The sequence below is a fragment of the Meles meles genome, chromosome 18 (genome assembly GCF_922984935.1).
Source record: "Meles meles chromosome 18, mMelMel3.1 paternal haplotype, whole genome shotgun sequence".
Lineage (NCBI taxonomy): Eukaryota > Metazoa > Chordata > Mammalia > Carnivora > Mustelidae > Meles > Meles meles.
Window position 1 is genome coordinate 49,044,870 of NC_060083.1, and position 20,068 is coordinate 49,064,937.

Sequence of the window (20,068 nt, forward strand, 5' to 3'; positions counted from 1 at the left end):
CCACTGAGCGCGGAGCCCACCATGTGACTTGATTCCGAGACCCCAAGATCACCATCAGAGCTGAAGTCAGACACTTACCCAACTGAGCCACCTAGGCATCCCATGAGGAATTTTGACAGCAAATACTTGGTAGGAGGATTTAAGAGGAATTTTGAGAGTTATGAGAGCAGGTACCCTGAGTAGAGAGATGGTAGGGAGTGATGCCAGCGACATGATAAGAGACTGGAATCAAGGATTACAGTATAACCTGGGATTAAGAGCTTGAGTTCTAGATCCAAATTGCCTGGACAACCACTCATTACCCATGTGAATTTGGGTAAGTTACTTATTCTTTCTGTGCCTACTTCCCTTATCTGTAAAATAAGGATAAGAATACCTACCCTTGTAAGGCAGTTAGGATAATTAAATGGGTTAGTATGTATAATACAATACTTAGAAACAGTACATGGCATATAGTTAATCTTCATATTGCTAGCTATGGTTTTAATTAATAAAGGATCATCTGTGTTATCATCTGAAATGTATTATATTTTTATTTAAGTTGTTCTGTGCCTTGTTATGTTTCTCCACCCTTGACATGCACAGTTCATCCCCAGTAAGTCCTATGTAAGACCAAAGTGTGTTGAAGACTGAAAAGATTATTAGAACCTAGTAGTACAGAAAACAAACCCCACACTCAGGAAAGAAACAATCTAAAGATAAAACTTCATTGTAAGCCAGAAATTGAAGTAATTCTAGGAATTCTCAGAAATAACAGTTTGGGGGTGCCTGGGTGGCTCAGTCAGTTGAGTGTCTACCTTCTGCTCAAGTCATGATCCCAGGGTCCTGGGATCCAGCCCTGCATCTATAGGGCTCCCTGCTCAGCAGAGTGCCTGCTTCTCCCTCTCTTCCCCGCTCATGCTCTCTCACTATCTCTGTGGCTCTCTCAAATAAATAAAATCTTTTTTTAAAAAGTTAAAAAAAAAAAAAGGTGCTTAACCAACTGAGCCACCCAGATGTCCCTCATAAGGGATATCTTTACTGATATAAATGAACAGTCAGATGAAGAGGTACATAAGAGGAGGTCCAGAAAAGTCCTGAGCACAAGAGCTTCAGTCTTTGTGGAGTTTAGATGTACCATCCTCCCAGTATGTGGATGTGTTTATCAACCTCTAAGCTCTCCAAACCTCATTGTTTAATATTTTCATGGAAGTTCCATTATGTAGGCATGATTAATTAATCATTGAGCATAGCTGATTAACTCAATCTTCAGCCCCCTTTCCCCTCCCTGTATGTTGGGGAGTGGGAGTGAAAGTTCCAACCTTCTAAAAACATGGTTGATTCTCTGATTCTTTGGTAACTCCCACAGCTGTTTAGTGGTCCCCTAAGAGTCACCTCAAAAGGGCTTCTGAAAAACAAAACATGTTTCTCTCACTGCTGTCACTCACAGAATTCCAAGAGTTCAGGAGCTCTGTTCCAACAACTGGGAACAAGGACCAGATATACATTTCTTATATCACAATATCACATATAAGCAATATGGCTGTTAATAAGTTGTCTCTCATTTAGACATTCTCACTATTTGTAATATTACTTTCCAGTGAGTGAGCCATATAACTTACTAGCTGGGAACATTGATTCTGGAGTCAGGGAGCCTGGATTCTAAACCTGGCTCTACCATTTATTGCTTGTCCCTAAGTTTTCTCATCTGTAAAATGAGGGTGATAATACCTATTTCATAAAGTTACTATAAAGACAAATTAATATGTATAAATTGTTCAGTGACTTGTACATAATAAGTACTATATGTTAAATAAATGAATCATATAATTTAATGTCTTATTTTCCACATAGAGTATAAACTTTTTAAAATCAGTGACTGTACCTCCTCCACATTATATAAATCCTCATAGTACCTGGTATTAACATGTACGTAGAAAATACTTGATAATTACCAGAATAAGTCCTAAAAGAAAATGAAGTGGAGCCCCAAAATGTCTAAAGGTCAGGAATCTATGCTAAGAAGAATTTGGAAAAGCTTAGCTAGTTTAATCTATAGAAGGGGAAAAGGGTAATTCATCCATTTGAATATAGCAGTTACCTTTTTTTTTTAAAGATTTTATTTATTTGACAGGGAGAGATCATAAGTAGGCAGAGAGGCAGGCAGGATGGGGGGGGCAGATTCCCGCTGAGCAGAGAGCCCGATGTGGGGCTCGATCCCAGGACCCTGAGATCATGACCCAAGCCGAAGGCAGAGGCTCAACCCACTGAGCCACCCAGGTGCCCCAGCAGTTACCTTTTTATGAAGAAATAAAAAGCTTTCATTCTTGAGGTGAGTCGGGGGGGGGGGGCAGCAAGAACTGTGTAAACTTAAATATTTGTAAATAAAAATAACCTCATTGATTCTATTATATCTGTTCTGTGGCAGAGAATCTATTTTTGTTGACTCTTGGAGAGGAAGTAGGGAAGAGAAAATAGAGCCTGTTTTTCTATTCTGACATAAATTCAGTTAAAGTTCTGTATAGATCTTTCACAGACGCACCACTTGAGTTCAGCAGTAGTATGCAAAAATATACAAATAGTCCCTTCCTCTGACCTCCAGCTTACAGCTTTAGTAGAGAAGTTAAGATAAATGTAAACTGAATAATAACAATGTTAGTCACATTTTCTTGCCATATGGAATGGTTTAATGTGTAAGACTGAATATTAAGAAAAAATTAAGAAGCTATTTTGGCATCAAACCATATGACATTCTAGCTGATGCTTCTTGTGTTAAAAGGACATGTCTCTCTCTTAAAAAGATTTTTGTAAGGTCCTGTAGGATCTGTGCTTCTGTGGATTGTTATAAAGTTAGACTAAATGCATCTAAATGACAACAAAATCTGAAAAAATGTTAACTATGAGTCAAGTTAGTATAAACAGGTAGTTTAAATAAATTATTTCTGCATCACATTTAGAGTAGATCATATTGCATTCCTTGGCTCCTTTTTGTGTGATTTCTATAAATTCTCTTTTTTCACTCGATCTTAGCCAAAAGACTGAGAAACGATGATAAATTCTCAATTTGAAAGTAAGTTTATCTTGATGGTGAGTCCAAGGAAAAACCTCATACTGACTTTGTTTAGTATCCTTCAGTGAAAAGGTTTGAAAAAGAATAATTCATATAGTTGGTGACCACTGAAAAATAGCCTAAATAGAAAAAGAACCTAAAAAAGCAAATTGTATGAAAAGAATGTAGCAGTCGATATAGAGGATTAAAATGAGTACCAACGATCAGGAATTTGGGAGGGGGGTTGTATAAATTTTAGGGCAAAAATGAACTTTAATGGGGTTTCTTTTTGGAGTGATTAAAATATTCTGGTATTCGAAAGTGATGGTGGTTGTGTAACCTTATGAATATGCTAAAAACCACTGAACTGTATAATTCAAGAGGATAGAATTGATGGTATGTGAATTATATATCAATTTTTTAAAAATTACCCTGGGGGCACCTGGGTAGCTCGTTAAGCATCGGACTTGTGATTTTGGCTCAGGTCATGATCTCATGGCTTGTGGGATCGTTCAAGCCTTGGATAAGGCTGTGTGCTCAGTGGGGAGTCTGCTTGAGATTCTCTCTCTCTCTCTGCACCTAGCCTCCACTCTTCTGTGCACATGTTATGCGCTCTCTCACTCTCTCTTTAAAAAAAAAAAAAATGACTCTGACTGTGGGGGACATGCTAGTCAGCCTCCTGTGGCATGGGGTAGGACCCCAAGCTGGGGGAGTTGAGCACTTGTGTGTAGGATGGCAGTGAGCAGCAGTGACATTTGTATTTAAAGGGGGAACAGATTAAGTAAGGATAGTGAGAGTCAGATTTCTCACAATTGGAGAACTATGGGAAAAAACTTTGGGGAAAAATAAAACCTAAATTAACCTTATGGTATTGAATTGGAATTAGAGCATCACCGGGAACTTTTGGGGTGTATGTTTGCGTACAGAATTACAAAGGAAAATGAATATAAGGATGTGTGAATGTGTATGTATATATACGTGTATGTATGTACATGATTATACTGCCTAACTCTGTCCCAGTGGACATGGAGGTGAATGGCATCCTAACAGCCATAAGCATACCTGACATTCTAAATGCCTTTCTCCACTAAAAATAACCACGGCTTCTTGGAAAAACATCTGATTCTAGGGCTAGGGCAGGGAAAGTAAAAGATGATCCTGGAACATCTTATTGTATCAGAAAGAAAAGAAGTACTCAGAAAATGACAAAAGTATGTCCAAAGGTTGCAAGAGCCACACTGAAACGGCTTACCCTGGCCAAATCTGGGACAATTGGAACAACAAAATAAAAAAGGATAGTAACAGATTGTAAGTCAGTGAATATATAGGAATCATTAAGTTCGGATAAATAAGTAAGGAAAAGAAAGTAAGCTGTAGAAAGAGTGATGGGTTTAGAAAAATTACTATTTGGCATGATAGTAATTAATTCAATCAAGAAGCATTAGTGAATGCTAAAAAAATAGTGTACCAAAGTTCACTGACAAGAGTCAGACTGATACTTTTACACCAGTGTCTATACTAATAGCATATATAGGAATATATATATGATATATTCTAATATCTAACAGATAAAAACAACCCCAAGGTCCAATATCAGTTGAATAAACTATGGTAATATACATACAATGGAATATTATTTATCCATAAAAAGGAATGAAATTCTGATACATGCTACCACATGAGTGACCCTTGAAAACATGCAAAGTCAGTTAGGCAGGATGTCAAAGGACAAATATTGTGTGGTTCCACTTACAGGGTACCAAGAAAAGACAAATTTGTAGAAATAGAAAGCAGAATAGAGCTAGTTGGGGCTAGTAAGAGGGGGGAATGGGAAGTTTTTATTTAATGGGTACAGAGTTTCTTTGGGGGAAGATGAAAAAGTTCTGGAAATGGACAGTGGCAGTGACTATACAACACTATTAACAAACTTAATGCCACTGACTTATACATGTTAAAATGGTTAAAATGGAAAATCTTGGTATATATTTTTTATCACAAATTTTTTTTAATTAAAAACTTGTTGATATATTTATGTAGACTCAAAGTAACCCCCCACAGAATACTTACTAATTACAAAGAGAGAAGTATAATTTTAGAATGGCAGAATATAGCAAACACTACTATAACCAAGCAATCAAAGTTAACAGAGCATCACTTTTGTGATTATTCTGCCCAAAATGCATAACCTGAGTCAAAGTACAGGGTAACAGGAGATAAATTCAAATTGAGGGACACTGTACAAAACAACTGGCCTATAATTTTCTGAAGTGTCAAGGTCATGAAAGTTAAGAAGACTGGAGGACTGTTCCAAATTAAAAGAGTTACAAGAGAACAGAGAATGAAATGCAGTGAGTAACACTGAAATGGATCCTTTTGCTAGAAAGGACGTTGCTGGGGCAAAACTTGAATGGGATCTGTGGGTGAGATCATAATAATGCCACAAACGTCAGTTTCCTGATGTCTGTGCTGGTGTTGTGATCATGTAAGAGAATGTCCTTGTTTACAGGACACACTAACTGGGGATGATGGGACATCATGTCTATACTTCCACATGGTTAAGGGAAACAATGTTCTTTTTACTATTCTTGAAACTTTTTTAAAAGTTTAAACTTATTTCAAAATCTTTTGAAAAGAATATTTACACAAACTGTAAGAGAAAAGAAAAAGAAGATAAAAGAACTTGAATGAAGGTGGGGATTGTGGCTGGAGCTAGATCCCAAGACTGGAACTGAATTGGAACCCTAACTCCCAAAGAAATAGGAAACTTCTTCTAGTTAGTAAATTACAAACATTCTCTTAAACCCAGGTTTCAAGTAGATACATTGAGGATAATCCGAGGAAATAATATATCAATTGTGCAGAAGTGGGAAAATCAGCTTCTAGGCAGGGACCTGGTAATTTTGGATTTAGAACTAAAACAAAGGAATAACCAAATTAAATGTAAGAATAGCTGTGGGACGAGGCTATTTTATTTTGAAAGACTCAAGTGTTTCAATGTCTGTCTGTTGTAGGTGATGCTGAACAGGAACTTGGTCCCCCTCCATCTGTAGATGAGGCAGCGAACACACTCATGACTCGTCTGGGTTTCCTCCTTGGAGAGAAAGTCACGGAAGTTCAGCCGGGTGACCAATACAACATGGAGGTACAGGATGAAAATCAGGTAAACTGCTTGCTGTCACCTGCGAAATGTGGAATAAATCAGCCTGTTATATCAAGAACAATGTTGCAGGGTGTGTGTATGTGTGCATCCCAATGGTTGAATGACTTTTTTTTTTTTTTTTTTTTTTTAAGATTTATTTATTTGACAGATAGAGATTACAAGTAGGCAGAGAGGCAGGCAGAGAGAGAGAGAGGAGGAAGCAGGCTCCCCGCTAAGCAGAGAGCCCGATGCGGGGCTCGATCCCAGGACCCTGGGATCATGACCTGAGCTGAAGGCAGAGGCTTTAACCCACTGAGCCACCCAGGCGCCCTTGAATGACTTTTGAGTCCTGAAGATGTAGCTTAACTTTCTATCATCACTGTATCGCTTTAGTTTATGAAACACCTTTTAGTTTCATTCTTAGGTCTAAAAAGTCACTTTAAAGTTTTGATTCATTATGGAACGAATGAGGAAATTATTAAGTGCATAAGCCAAGAAACAGAATTGACATTTATGTGAGCACTGTACCCGGAAATAACAGAATATACATTGTTCAGGTTCATATGGATTATTTCTCAAATTGACAATATGCTGACCAGGTCTTGATAAATTTCGAATTACAATTACTGTGATCATAGTAGAATTAATCAATTACAAAATGATAACCTTAAAAATAGCTAGAAGATAATTTAGAAAATCCTCCAAATATTTGGCTATTAATCTACTTCTAAACAGCCTTTCAAAGAAGAATTTATAAGAAATTAGAAAATATTTTAAACTGAAATAATAAAATATAACAAAACTTACAGTATGTATTGGTAATATATAAAACTTACAGTTAAAGAGGTGCTCAAAAAATTTAAATTTGAATACATAATTAGAAGAGTGAAAATCTGAAAAATTAATAATCTAAATATTCATGTCTGAAAGTTTTAAAATATCAGCAATGTGAACATTTATTTCATAGATTTTTTTTTTCTTCTAGCTATTTTTTACCTTAAATGTAGCAAAGGAAGTAGACTCAGATTTGTGTGCTCATTTTTAAAATACATGTCCTGTAGTGAATCCTTTATTCTAGAAGATGACAGTTTGAGTTCATCTTGTATATTCTTCGCAAATATTTGTGAAGATTCTGTGTCCTGTGTTTGTTTTGTCACAAAATAATATAGTCTTTAAGGATTACATTTATAGATCATGTGGATAATACTCAGGTGTTCCAGAGCTCTCTCCTCCGACTTCTCTATGCTCATTCCCTTGGTCATTGGTTTTGCTGGCTGCACATTATAATCACCTGAGCAGTTTTTATAAAATTCCGATGCCTGGAGATTCTAATCATATTGAAACTCGCTTCCTTTTTTTTTTTTTTTTAAATACTCTCTTAACTCCTGAATTGCCTCTGGCCCTGCTTTTCCCCTTAACTCCAGTGTATTTCCAGCTACCTGTACTCCCTTTTCTACCTGTGTGTCCAAGACACAACTCAAACCTAACATGTCAAAACCTGAACCCTTACATTTTTCCCCAGAACCTGCTCCTTCTGCAGTGTTTTCAGTCTGAGTAGTTTGTACCACTTTCATGCTTCGGACAAAAGCATCAGAGCCCTTCTTGAGTTTTCACTGTCAGATTATTCATTCACTCTTTTGGCAAATCATGTAGGCTTTGTCTACAAAATATATGCTGAATCTGCTCCCTTCTCTTTATTTCCACACTACACCTGAGTCCAGGTCATTGTCCTCTTGCCTGGGCTACTGTGATGGTTACTGGACTATAAGGCCTGGAACTTTTTTTTTTTTTTTAAGATTTTACTTATCTATTTGAGAGAGACAAACAGAGATAGTGAGAGAGAAAAAGAGCATGAGTGGGGAGGAGAGGGAGAAGCAGGCTCCTCACCAAGCAAGGCGCCCAACTCGGGGCCGATCGCAGGACCCTGGGATCATGACCCTAGCCAAAGGCAGATGCTTAACCGACCAAGCCACCCAGGCACCCCTGGAACTTTCGCCTGTTCTATTTACTGCTGTATCCTCTGCATCTAGAATAGGGTCTAGCACTGGCAGGTGCTCAGTAATATTTACTGAATGAATAAATAGCCTCCTAGTAGGCCTCTGCTTCCGCTCTTGCTCCTTCGTAATCTGTTCACACAGTAACCAGAGTGATCTTTAAAACATGAATCCGATCCTTTTGCTTCTGTGCTCTCGATCTTCCACTGTTTTCCCATCACATTTAGAGTTGAATCTAAAATCGTCAGCATGATCAGAAAGGCACTGCCTCATCTGACCCCTTGCTACTACCTCTCCTACACTGCCAACCCTTCTCCCTTTGACCTGCAGCCCTGCAGCAGCACTGGCCTTCCTGTCATTCCTCTGACACAGAACATTCCTTTAATACTGGAAAGCGCTCCCCCATAACTCACTTGCTCACTTCATTCGCTGCTCTGCTCAAGTGTTACCTCTTCAGGGAAGCCTTCCTTAACTGCTGTCTCTAATAGCACCTGCCCGTCATTATGGCCCCTTATCCTGCTGCTTTTTTTTTTATAGCTCTTAATCATTAATTTATTACACTCCATATTTAGTTGTGGATTTTTGTTTTCGTTTTCTTGCGTGTATCTCATACAGGAGTGTAAGCTTCACAATGTCAGGGATTGGTCGTTTTTTTTAAATCAGTTTATAACTGTGTCGGTATGCTATGCCCTGTGAATAAAAAATAGGAATGATATATGTTGAGGGCCTTTCTGATACTGGTTTAAGTAAAACATCCATTTTTATTTTTTACTTTTTATTTCTTGATATTTGTGTCAAGTTAAAAATGTGACTGTGTTCTAATAATGACCAAGGAACATAACGTTACAGTAGGAGTATTTGCCAAGGATCATGTTGTTTCTAATAATAGAATTGTCACTTACATTTGTGGTGAGCATAGCATAATATAAACTTGTCAGAATCACTGTTATTCATCTGAAGCTGATGTAACATTGGGTGTCAACTATATTTCAGTTAACAAAAGAAAGAAAACAGAAAAGTCCCTGAACAAGGAAGTAAAAAATCTGTGCCCTGCTTCCAACTCTGCCACCTATGACTTTGTAAATTTGAACATGTCACTTAACCTCCCTGAGCTTTAGGTTTTTCATAGGTAATAACAGCTGACATTTATGAAATACTTGCTACATGCTAATCATTGTACTAATTGCTTTATTTATACTATTTTGTCTGAGCTTCCTTACAACCCAACGTGGTAGGGTCCTTGGATATTCCAGATTTCAGATAAAAAAGTGGAAGCACGGTGCCACAAAGTGATGGAATAGTATTCAAATCCAGACAGTCTGCTTTTACAAATTTCTGTTCTTAACAGCTGCACCATACTGTTTCAGTGTAATATAAAATAATAAGACCTGATAGATTGTTGTGAGGATCAAGGTAAACCATGAATATGAAATTACTTTGTAAGCTGTGGAATGCCATATAAATAAAAGGTATAAAATACTATGCAGTATAATTAGTATATTGGGAGGGAGACAAACCATAAATGACTCTTAATCTCACAAAACAAACTGGGGGTTGCTGGGGGGAGGTGGGATTGGGAGAGGGGGAGCGGGCTATGGACATTGGGGAGGGGAGGCGAACCATAAGAGACTATGGACTCTGAAAAACAACCTGAGGGTTTTGAAGGGTCAGGGGTGGGAGGTTGGGGGAACAGGTGGTGGGTAATGGGGAGGGCACGTTTTGCATGGAGCACTGGGTGTTGTGCAAAAAGAATGAATACTGTTACGCTGAAAAAATAAATAAAATGGAAAAAAAAATAATAATAAAACCCGTGAAATAGCAAAAATAAATAAATAAATAAAAAATAAATATATGGCAAGAACTATGATTTGAGGAAGTTAAAGCTTTCATTCTTGAGGGCAGTTTCTTATTCACATTTCTTAATGGGAAGATAATAGTCATTTTGCCTTATATTTGGTTGGTAAGGAGTAAATGAAATAATGCTAAAATTTTTTAAACTGTAAAGCATTGAACAAATGTAAAATATCAATAATGATGACTGTCTTGGAATATAATATACCATGAAACTATCTTGGAGCTACAGAAGGAAGTGACTAAATTGATCATTGGAATTGGAATTTTTAGTCTTAGGAAGGTTATTAAGGTTATCGTGTTCACTGGTGACTTTCTTCCAAGGTAATCAGCATGCTAACAAAGATAAATTGCTTTGTTCGGAAGGGCCTGAGGTTAATGGCATCCTCAGAATTATACTAGAAAGGACAGAATCCAGCACAGGAAAGTTAGCATGTATTGTTTTTCTACAAAAGACAAAGTACTGAAGTGTGATATTCAACTAACCGTTACATTTTCTTCACTTGGAATTTCTGGAGTAGTAGGATGTACTTTAGGAATTCCGTCATCAGGTTCTCACCTTGTGTAATTGTAGAACCTTTAAGAGATTAGACTGGGAGTTTGGGATCCTTCCAGAGAACACAATTGAAAAACGACTGAAAGGTTTTGAAAGTGGAGTGGTTTAATTAGATGTCCATTTTAGCTTAAAGTATGGAGAACTGTTAATGTTGTCTTTCTCTGCCTAGAAGAGATTTCTGTATCTCATTAACTAGCCTTCTTAGATAAAGAGGAAGCCTGCTTTTTTAATTCATAGGCCATGAGCAAATTTCTGCTTTCTAAACGGCTTGATCTTTAAGCTTTGCTTTTACAGTTAAAGCTTTTAAAGCATACATTCTGTGATACAAGTTTTATTTTGTAGAGAACAACTTGTAGTAAAAATAGTGTCGTTTGGGCTTAACCTCCACATTGGCTGTATTATGCGTATAATATAGTTTCCTTTCTCAAAGAACAGACTGAGAATCTTGTCTAAAAATGGAAATGAGTTGCTATGGAGGTAATAGATTCATACCAAAATGGAACTTTTTCAATATGGAATGACTATAGATATATTTAATGTAAAAAAAAAATCCTTGTATAGTTCATTTCATCTACCCACATATTTTTTTAAACTGAGAGTGAGGAGGTTAAAAATTGCCATGTTAGATTCTAACTAGGGAGAATTCTGATTCAGTAAGTCTGGGGTGTGGGGTTCTACATCTGTCAATTTCATTGGGGAGCTTGCTTTTTTACATTCCATAGGTGATTCTCCTGCATGCCCAGTTAAAACTCATTGCTGTGGTAGGCCAGCATCATTTTATAAAAATAGAGGAGATTACAAAGAAATTGAAACTCCTCCATCCTCTGGAGAAAAAAATGACAGAGAGCGAAGAGAAATGGCATAGATTGGAGGGCTTGTGGTATGACTAACAAAAATCAGTTCCTAATATCATTAATACGGTTGAAACGATTTGCTTCATTGCCAGGTTCTGAGAATGTCACTTGTGCCCTAAGTTGACTGTATGCTTTATGACCTATAGCTATAGCATTTAAATTAAAGTCAAAACCTGGATTCAACACATATGATGAAATACAAGGGATTGTATCTAAACCTTATGTTAGGGTGAGTGAAAGAGCCTTAATTTTCTCGTATTTAGTGATTAACACATTTTCAAGTCGAGTTGTTAAATGTAAATCTTCAATTTTAGTGGAGAGAATGTGAATAGTGACTCTGTAGGTAAGAAGTCAAAAGATTTCTTTTAGATTTGACATTTAAAGATGTTGAGTGGTGTCATTAGTGTTCCTTCAGTAATTGTGTCACTGATAACTTACCATTTTTTTGAGTGTTTGAAAAAATATATACTTTTGTTCATATTTTGGCAATTAATTTGGGTAGAAAGAGTTAAGGAAAAGGGATTTTTGTTAAATTAGGTAAGCCAAGATATATTGCCACCAATCTTTTTGGTGATTATTCATTCCTTCCCATCAAAAACTTTAAACTGAGGTGACCTCATATAAAAGTTATTCAAGATACAAAGCAATCTCAGTCTATAATCAGTTTCTACAGAGAAATTATTTAGTTTTGCTTTAAATGAACATTGTTTTCTATCTTTTAGTTAGACTTTCAGGATAAGGCATAATCTCTGCGTTCATTTACTGTCTTAGAGTAGCCACCTGTGTATAAAAAAAAAAATGTTTATTTGCATTGAGAGCCTTATTTTTATTTCTCCTTGGCTGCAGATATTTTTTTTTTCAATCTGAAGAAAAGTATTAACAAGACTAAATTCTAAGCCTTCAGAATAGTTTTGTTGATAGGAAAAAGCAAGCACAACTTGTAGCTAATTAAAAATACCTCTGTGGGAAAAAAAATCCATCTGTGAATTCATGGCAGTGATAAAGAATATTTGTCACTAGAAATTTCTTAGGCAGAAAAACTGACCACAGTCTCTGCTTGTGTTAAAATTTATCAAGTTGTGCCTTAATTGTATGATGCAGACTCTCTTACCCTAGAAGGCAAAAAGCAACTAGTACCTAGTTGATGTAAAAGTTATGTATGTAGATTTTGTTCTTTTTCTCATCAAAGCATATATTTTGCCATAAGATACATTTTACTTTAACAGCGATCAGTTGATCTTGTTTTTCATTCCACTTTTTCAGACCTCAGCAATCACTCAGCGGATAAGTCCCTGTTCCACCTTGACTAGTAGCACTGCCTCTCCACCAGCCAGTAGCCCCTGCTCCACCCTCCCGCCAGTCAGTACAAATGCAGCTGCCAAAGACTGCAGCTATGGGGCTGTTACCAGTCCAACCTCTACCCTTGAAAGCAGAGATAGCGGCATTATTGGTGAGTTGATTTTTACATTAATCATTTTGTGGGTTTTTTCCCCCTCTTTAAAATAATTACACAAACTTAAGGTTTTAAAAAATTCTGTGTTTGAATTGTTGAAATATGTATACAAAATGTCCTTTTTAATGATGCTGGAGAGAGAAATAAAGGTAAACAAAATGAAAGCTATCCCTCCCTCCTTAACCACTCCTTTAAAGATATTACCTGATAAAAGATGGGGTGGATAAAAAAAAGTTTTGTCTGCTGCTGCCTGTAAGTTCATCTCTCTGCCAACAGAAGTGGTTCAGAAAAGGTTCATTCCTCACTGAGCTGAGGTTCTCAGTTCTTCATATATGTATTGCTTACTATATGCTTATTAAGGGGAGTCAGTCAAATGGAAATGAGTGAAGTTTTGGGAAATGAAGAATCTGAAGAAAGGGAATCCACAGAGAAGGAAACAGGAATGAGCACTGAATCTTAGGCCATGTTCAAATTGAGCAGGAACTTAGAGGTAGGAGAATGAGCCCGTGGACAGTAGTAGTCAGACAAGTAGAAGAATTGGAGGAAGGCCAAAGAAGATAAAAGTTTCAGGGAAGGGATGAGGAAAGGTTGGTGAACAAATGACAAAAGCTGAAAAGACCAGGCATAAAGAAAATATTTCTTCCTCATTTGGCTTCCTTCTAAAAGTTATCAAATCAAACTATTTATTTATTTAGATGGTGAGGCAGATATTAATGCCATGCAACTAAGTATATATCTAATACCTAAAGGCATATGTATTAACATGTAAATTTATTCATTTAAAATAAGTAATAAGTGAAAAGAATTTTTTTTAAAGATTTTATTTATCTCAGAGAGAGCGAGCACAGGTGAGCACAAATGAGGAGGAGGAGCAGAGGGAGAGAGATAAGCAGACTCCCTGCTGAACAGGAAGCCTGACATGGGGCTCAGTCCCAAGACCCTGAGATCATGACCTGAACTGGAGGCAGATGCCCAACCCAATGAGCCACCCAGGTGCCCCGTTGAAAAGAATATTTTAATAGCAAAGTTGCAGGATACAAAATGAGCACATAAGAACCAGTTGCATTTCATACATGCTAACCATGAACAATTCAAAAGAAAATTATGAAAACAATTCCATTATTATAGCATCAAAAAGAACAAAATACTTAGGAATAAATTTAACCGAGGTAAAAGACTTCTACACTAAACAGTACACTAAACTGAGACCAGTACACGAAACAGAAAATATTGCTTAAGGAGTTTTAAAAGATTTAAATAAATGAAGATATATTCTGTGTTCATGGATTGGAAGACTTAATATTGTTAAAGTGATAATATTTCTCAAAGCATTCTACACATTCAGTGAAATTACTATCATAATCCCAACAAAGTTCTTTGCACAAGTAGAAACACGTGGTGTTTCTATCCTAAAATTCAGTGGAATCTGAGAGGATCCTGAGTAGCCAAAACAGTCTTGAAAAAGGAGAACAAAGTTGGAGGACTCGGGTTTCTTTATTTCACAACTTATTACAAAGCTTCTTAAAGGCAGGATTCATGTCTTACAGTTTTTATACATCCTCAGGATTTAGCATAATAATTTCTAACTTGTGATTTATTTATATGAGAAGTCTTTATGAAGATATAGTCATTAAACTTTTTATTAAACATAAAAATAAACATATTTTATTTAATAAAACATTTAGTTTTTATATATATGTATAATATAATAAAACATAAAACTAAATGTTTTAATGAAATAAAATAGAGAAATAAACTCTAGAAGAGTACCTTCTTTTTCTAACCTCTGGAATAATTTATGAAAGATTGGAATTATCAGTTCCTTGACTATTTAGTAGGACTTGCCATTAAAATAATCTGGAGCTGATACTCATGAGTGTTTTTTTAAACTACTACTTTTTTTAAAAAGATTTATTTAGGGGCGCCTGGGTGGCTCAGTGGGTTAAGCCACTGCCTTCGGCTCAGGTCATGATCTCAGGGTCCTGGGATCAAGTCCCATATCGGGCTCTCTGCTAGCAGGGAACCTGCTTCCCTTCCTCTCTCTCTGCCTGCCTCTCTGCCTACTTGTGATCTCTCTTTGTCAAATAAATAAATAAATAAAATCTTTAAAAAAAAAAAAAAAGATTTATTTAATTTTTGAGAGAGAGAAAGAGCAAGTGGCGGGGTGGTGGAGAATAAGTCGAGGGAGAGAGAGAGAGAGACAATCCCAAGCAGACTCCCCACTGAGCACAGAGCCTGGCACGGAGCTTGATCCCAGAACCCTGAGATCATGTCCTGAGCTGAAACCAAGAGTCGGAAGCTCAACTGACTGTGCCACCCAGAAGCCCTTTACTACTGATTCATATAGTATTTAATAACTATAGGACTTTCTAAGTTTTCTCTTTCTTTTTGAATCAGTTTTCCTTCGTTATGGTTTTTATCTTTTTCAAATTTACTGGTATAAAATTGTCCAAAATATTCACTACCTACACAGGAGCTAAAGAGCTGAGAGGAGACCTTCCCTCCCCCTAAATTTCTTATCCCCAGATTGTATTTTCATCTTTCTTAGTATTGTCTGAGCAGTCCTCATTATCTTAGACATAGATTAATAGAAATGTAACTGTTATTTCTGCTTTTCATCTTGTCCCTTCCAAGTCTATTTTTCACACAACCACCAAAGTGAATTAACCGAAAACCAATTACTCTTTTGATTCTGTTATCTATAAGGTAGATAGTGAACTACCTGAAAATCAAGTCTGATCATAATATTCCTTTGACTCCCATTTACCTATAAATTAAAGCCCAGGCCCTCCTGAACTGACCATGGCCAGTTTCTCCAGCCATCTGTCCCACTATTTCCAGCTTTGTATATATTGTTCTAGCAACATTAGACTTTATTGTTACCTGATGCATTCAGTTTTTTCCTCTCTGTGCTGTTGCTCATATTGACCATTCTACCTGTAATCTCCTTCACATATGAATGACTCCTATGGATTTTTTAAGACTTTGTTAAGTGTTCTGCCACTTAACCGCAGCCACCACCTCCCTTCAGTTTTCCACTCCATCTCCTATCCAGTATATATTATTACTCCATGTTCCCAGTAACACCTGAGCATATAGATGTCATGGCATTTAATGTGTGTTGTATTAATTACTTTTTGAACCTGCTTTCCACCATTGGGATCAAGCTGTTAATCTCTTATTGGCAGAAACATTGCCTTACTCGTCGGTATCTGCAGCGTCTGGTCCAGTAGCTGGTATGTGGTAGCACAGTCAGTGTTTAACTAAATGTTTACAAATGGAAGGAGAGCAAAAGGGGAGAAGAAGAAGGGCCCAAGGACTGATCTGGTATTTTGCATTAATTTTTTGATAGTGCTTAGAGTGACCGTTAGGTACAAGATAGGTATTGGATTTATTCGATTTTGAACAAAGTGTAGAGATTAGAGTTATCCATTGACTAGTTTTGTTCTCTTACATTCTCTTTATGATTAATTTTAGCAAAGTGACTTTTATAATCCCAGCCACGCTTCTTCTTGGGTTCTTCTGTTGATATTGTTAGTGTCTATCATTGCATATCCCCTGTGTTGCATATAAAAATGTGTTCATCCAAGTGGAAGGGATGGTGCTGATGGAGCAGACAAAATATGTTTACAAGTAGTTACCTGTCAAAGGGAAAACCTAACACGTCAGTGGATGTTCAGAGTAAATGTTCGTATGTTCTGAAAATTAAAAATGGGATCCTGCTTTGACTTACAGCTGGCAGTGTTTCTCTATTTTTTTTTCTGATAAGTTTCCAAAATTGTGTTCCTTGTACCATAAGTGCCTTTGTTCTTAATAGATGTAATTTAAAGAATGATGAACTTCCATTCTTTAATATGTATAAATAAACATTTGCTTACAAAATTATGAGAGAAGAATGAGAATAATATCTGGTCATCAAATTACTTCAACTGTAGAACAGTTATCAAATTATATGTGAGCAGTTAACTTAAATGTTTAGTTTCTCTTTCATTTTTATTTTTTTAAATGCAATTTGAGTTGGAAGAAAACAGAATGTGGCATAAGTAATAATAGTCAAGATTGTTATTACCTTGGAAATCTCATGACTGACCTACCTTAACTGTTAAATACACTTTCTTTAAGTATTTTCCTGTCTGATTATACAGACACCTGCTTTACCAAATTTCATATTGCTTGCATTATTTCAAATAAAACTTCCAAGATGGTCTGTTGTTTATTAGTGCTCTGTATTTAAATCCTGCCCTATTAGCAAAAATGCACAAAAGTTATTAAATGTTTTAATTTATGCATTTTAAATTCCTGTAGAGGTCAGCTCAGTGTGATCCTTTGTGATGCACTGCATTTTCCACTTACAGCTATCAGAATTTTAACCATTCATGTGCTTGGCTGTATCACTCTCATAGTTGACCAAAATTTGTAGAATCCTAGTTACAAGATTTGGAATACTAGAAATACAGACTTCCTAAATTTTTAAGTATTCTGAATGTAAAATAGGGTTCTAGAAGATTTTAAATAACTGTGACTTATTTGATTCTGTGGAGTTGATTCAGCCCAGACGTGAGTTAATTTCTACCACAGAAAGCATTCTCTGCTGCAGTCATAGCATCCCTCCCCAAATTCATAACCCTTCTTAAACATGTGGTGAAATGTCACCAACGCAGTTGTCAGATATTTGCTTGTTAATTTTATATCTGTGACTCTCTTTTTTAATTTTATTGGTATAACTCTAGTAGTATAATGGTCTTATGTATGTACCTAGTAGGTGATACCACTAATAACGTATAATCTCCTATCAGCTATATCTCTATTTATCTGTATATGTATTTATATATCCACATATATAGACATATACACATAATGTCAAGCAAAAATCTTGACAGTTATAACCTCCATGAGATATCATTTTTCTCTCCTATTCCTTTTTCATATTAAGTTTTAATAATGGTCCTTTTTGGTATGGTTATACCGCAAAATGAATTTAAGCATGGGTCCATTTTGCTTTTCCTCTGGTTTATTTGGAGGTCACAGTTCTTTCCAGAATGGTATAATTCTTGAATTATTTCTTTTAATCAAATCTTGGAATGTTTTAAGTCCTGATTTTGTTGCCAAATTTGGTCTTCTATCCTATAGCCCTATATCACTTAACACCTACAAAGATGTAGTATCTGTGACTTTGCCCGTTTTTTGTGATTATGTTTTCCTAATGTTTCACATTAGTAAGTAAAAAGAATCAGTATTAGACTCTGGCAATCCCAGAGATGAGCATAGGGTTGGCCCAGTCTAGTTGTAAAATAACTCTACCTGATCTAATAATGTAATAATCTTCCTTAAATTAAAAAACTGAGATTCAAGACAGTAAGAGGCAAAGCTAAGATTCAGATTCAGGTCTGTATGACTGCAGACCAGTGGGATGTTGTATATTCTTTGTTTGATTCATATTGTCACATCTTGAAAGTTGTACCTCCCAGAGGGAAGGGGTTATGGGGATGGGCAACATCGGTAAAAGGGAGTGGGAGATACAGTCTTCCAGCTACAGAGTGAGTATGCTGTGGGGATAAAAGGCACAGCATAGGAAATACAGTTGGTGATATTGTAATAGCATTGTAGGGTGACTGATGGTAGTTACACTTGCAGTGAGCATAGCGTAACCTGTAGAGGTGCTGAGTCGCTGTGTTATGTGCCTGAAACTAATGTAATACTGTGTGTGAACTAAACTCAAAAAGATTAAAATAAAAAAGTTACCCCTCTGGGTCATAAACTGAACATTAGATCATGTGAATTACTTTTTTGTGTTTTCCCCAACCTGTTTTCAGAAAAGTACACGTTTATTTTTACTACTAAGTTTTTCCACTCATTGTTCTATGACTCCATCATTCTTCCCACCTCTCTAATCACTTAGCCCTAAGTAAAATGTCAATAGCTATAATATGACATGTTTGTTAAAGAAATCTGGACACTGCTTATTAGAATGATCAAGGAGACCTAACAAAGCATTTCTTTTGCATATTGACCGAATAGTATCAACCAGCATTTATTGAGTACAAACATTGAGCCAAGTACCTTTATTTAATTGTTACAATGATCCTTTTTTTTTTAATTTGACAGACAGATCACAAGTAGGCAGAGAGAGAGGAGGAAGCAGGCTCCCCGCTGAGCAGGGAGCCCGAAGTGGGGCTTGATCCCAGGATCCCGGGATCATGACCCAAGCCGAAGGCAGAGGCTTAACCCCCTGAGCCACCCAGGAGCCCCTGTTACAATGATCTTATAAGAAAATAGTTGTAAAGATTTCACAGGGTCATGTCATTGAAATGATGCATAAGACTTGACAGAGAATGCCTATAAAGTCTTTTAATAAAGATACAGAATAGCAGGTAAAGGAGAATGCAAACAAGCAGAGGACCCTAGACACTTCCAAGTACAGCTCTCCAAGTTCTTTCTTAAACAGGATGTGCTCTATCTCCAGAATATAAAGGACCAAATTTGTACGAGGAATCTTGGTTTCAGGAGAGCTCCCCAGAAGTTTATAGTGAAGATTTTTATGCCCCTCTCATCTCATAGCCAAGTCAGGTTGTCTAAGTCCTCCAGTGTAAGTTGTCAATAAACTGCTAGTTTTGGGGGCTGCAAGAGAAGTTTAAAACTTTAAAGAGCAAATTATAGATCTTTAGTTATCTTGGCAAAGAATCAGTAATAGACTCCCAGGCAACCCCAGAAATAAGCTTGGGAATGGCCCAGTCTAGTTGTAAAATAACTCTGTCTTATATAATAGCGTAAGAATCTTTCTTAGAATTAGAAAACTGAAATTCAAAAATAATTGGTCTCAGGTCATATTATAGACAGTAAGAAGCAAAGTTAAGATTCAAGTTCAGGTCTGTATGACTTCAAAACCCCTGGTCCTAATTATTACAGAACAGTGCATAGTTCTGAAATAATTCCGTCTCAGGATAGATGACCTAGAACTATTATATGGCATTAAAAACGTAGTCTCTATCAACAAAAGTAGAATAATGAGTCAAGATAAAAAAAAATTTGTCCTGTTTTAAAATATTATAGAAGACAAATGAACCAATTTTATTTTATATACATATATTTTTTTTTAATTTTAGTATAGCTGACACACAGTGTTACATTAGTTTCAGGTGAACAGTGATTCAACACCTGCATACCTTATACTGTATTTACCACAAGTGTACCAA

The 20,068-nt window shown here is 36.4% G+C and overlaps 1 protein-coding gene across 6 annotated transcripts in view; it reads left to right on the forward strand.

Annotated features, from left to right (window-relative positions):
* The window catches only part of TANC2 (tetratricopeptide repeat, ankyrin repeat and coiled-coil containing 2), a 375,880-nt gene that overhangs the window by 209,680 nt on the left and 146,132 nt on the right, over positions 1 to 20,068 (forward strand). For all 6 annotated transcript variants that reach the window (XM_045983964.1, XM_045983965.1, XM_045983966.1 and 3 more), the window contains 2 exons: positions 6,040 to 6,188; positions 12,686 to 12,872. In XM_045983964.1, the coding sequence (XP_045839920.1) occupies positions 6,040 to 6,188; positions 12,686 to 12,872 (336 nt within the window). The remainder of the gene's footprint in view (positions 1 to 6,039; positions 6,189 to 12,685; positions 12,873 to 20,068) is intronic.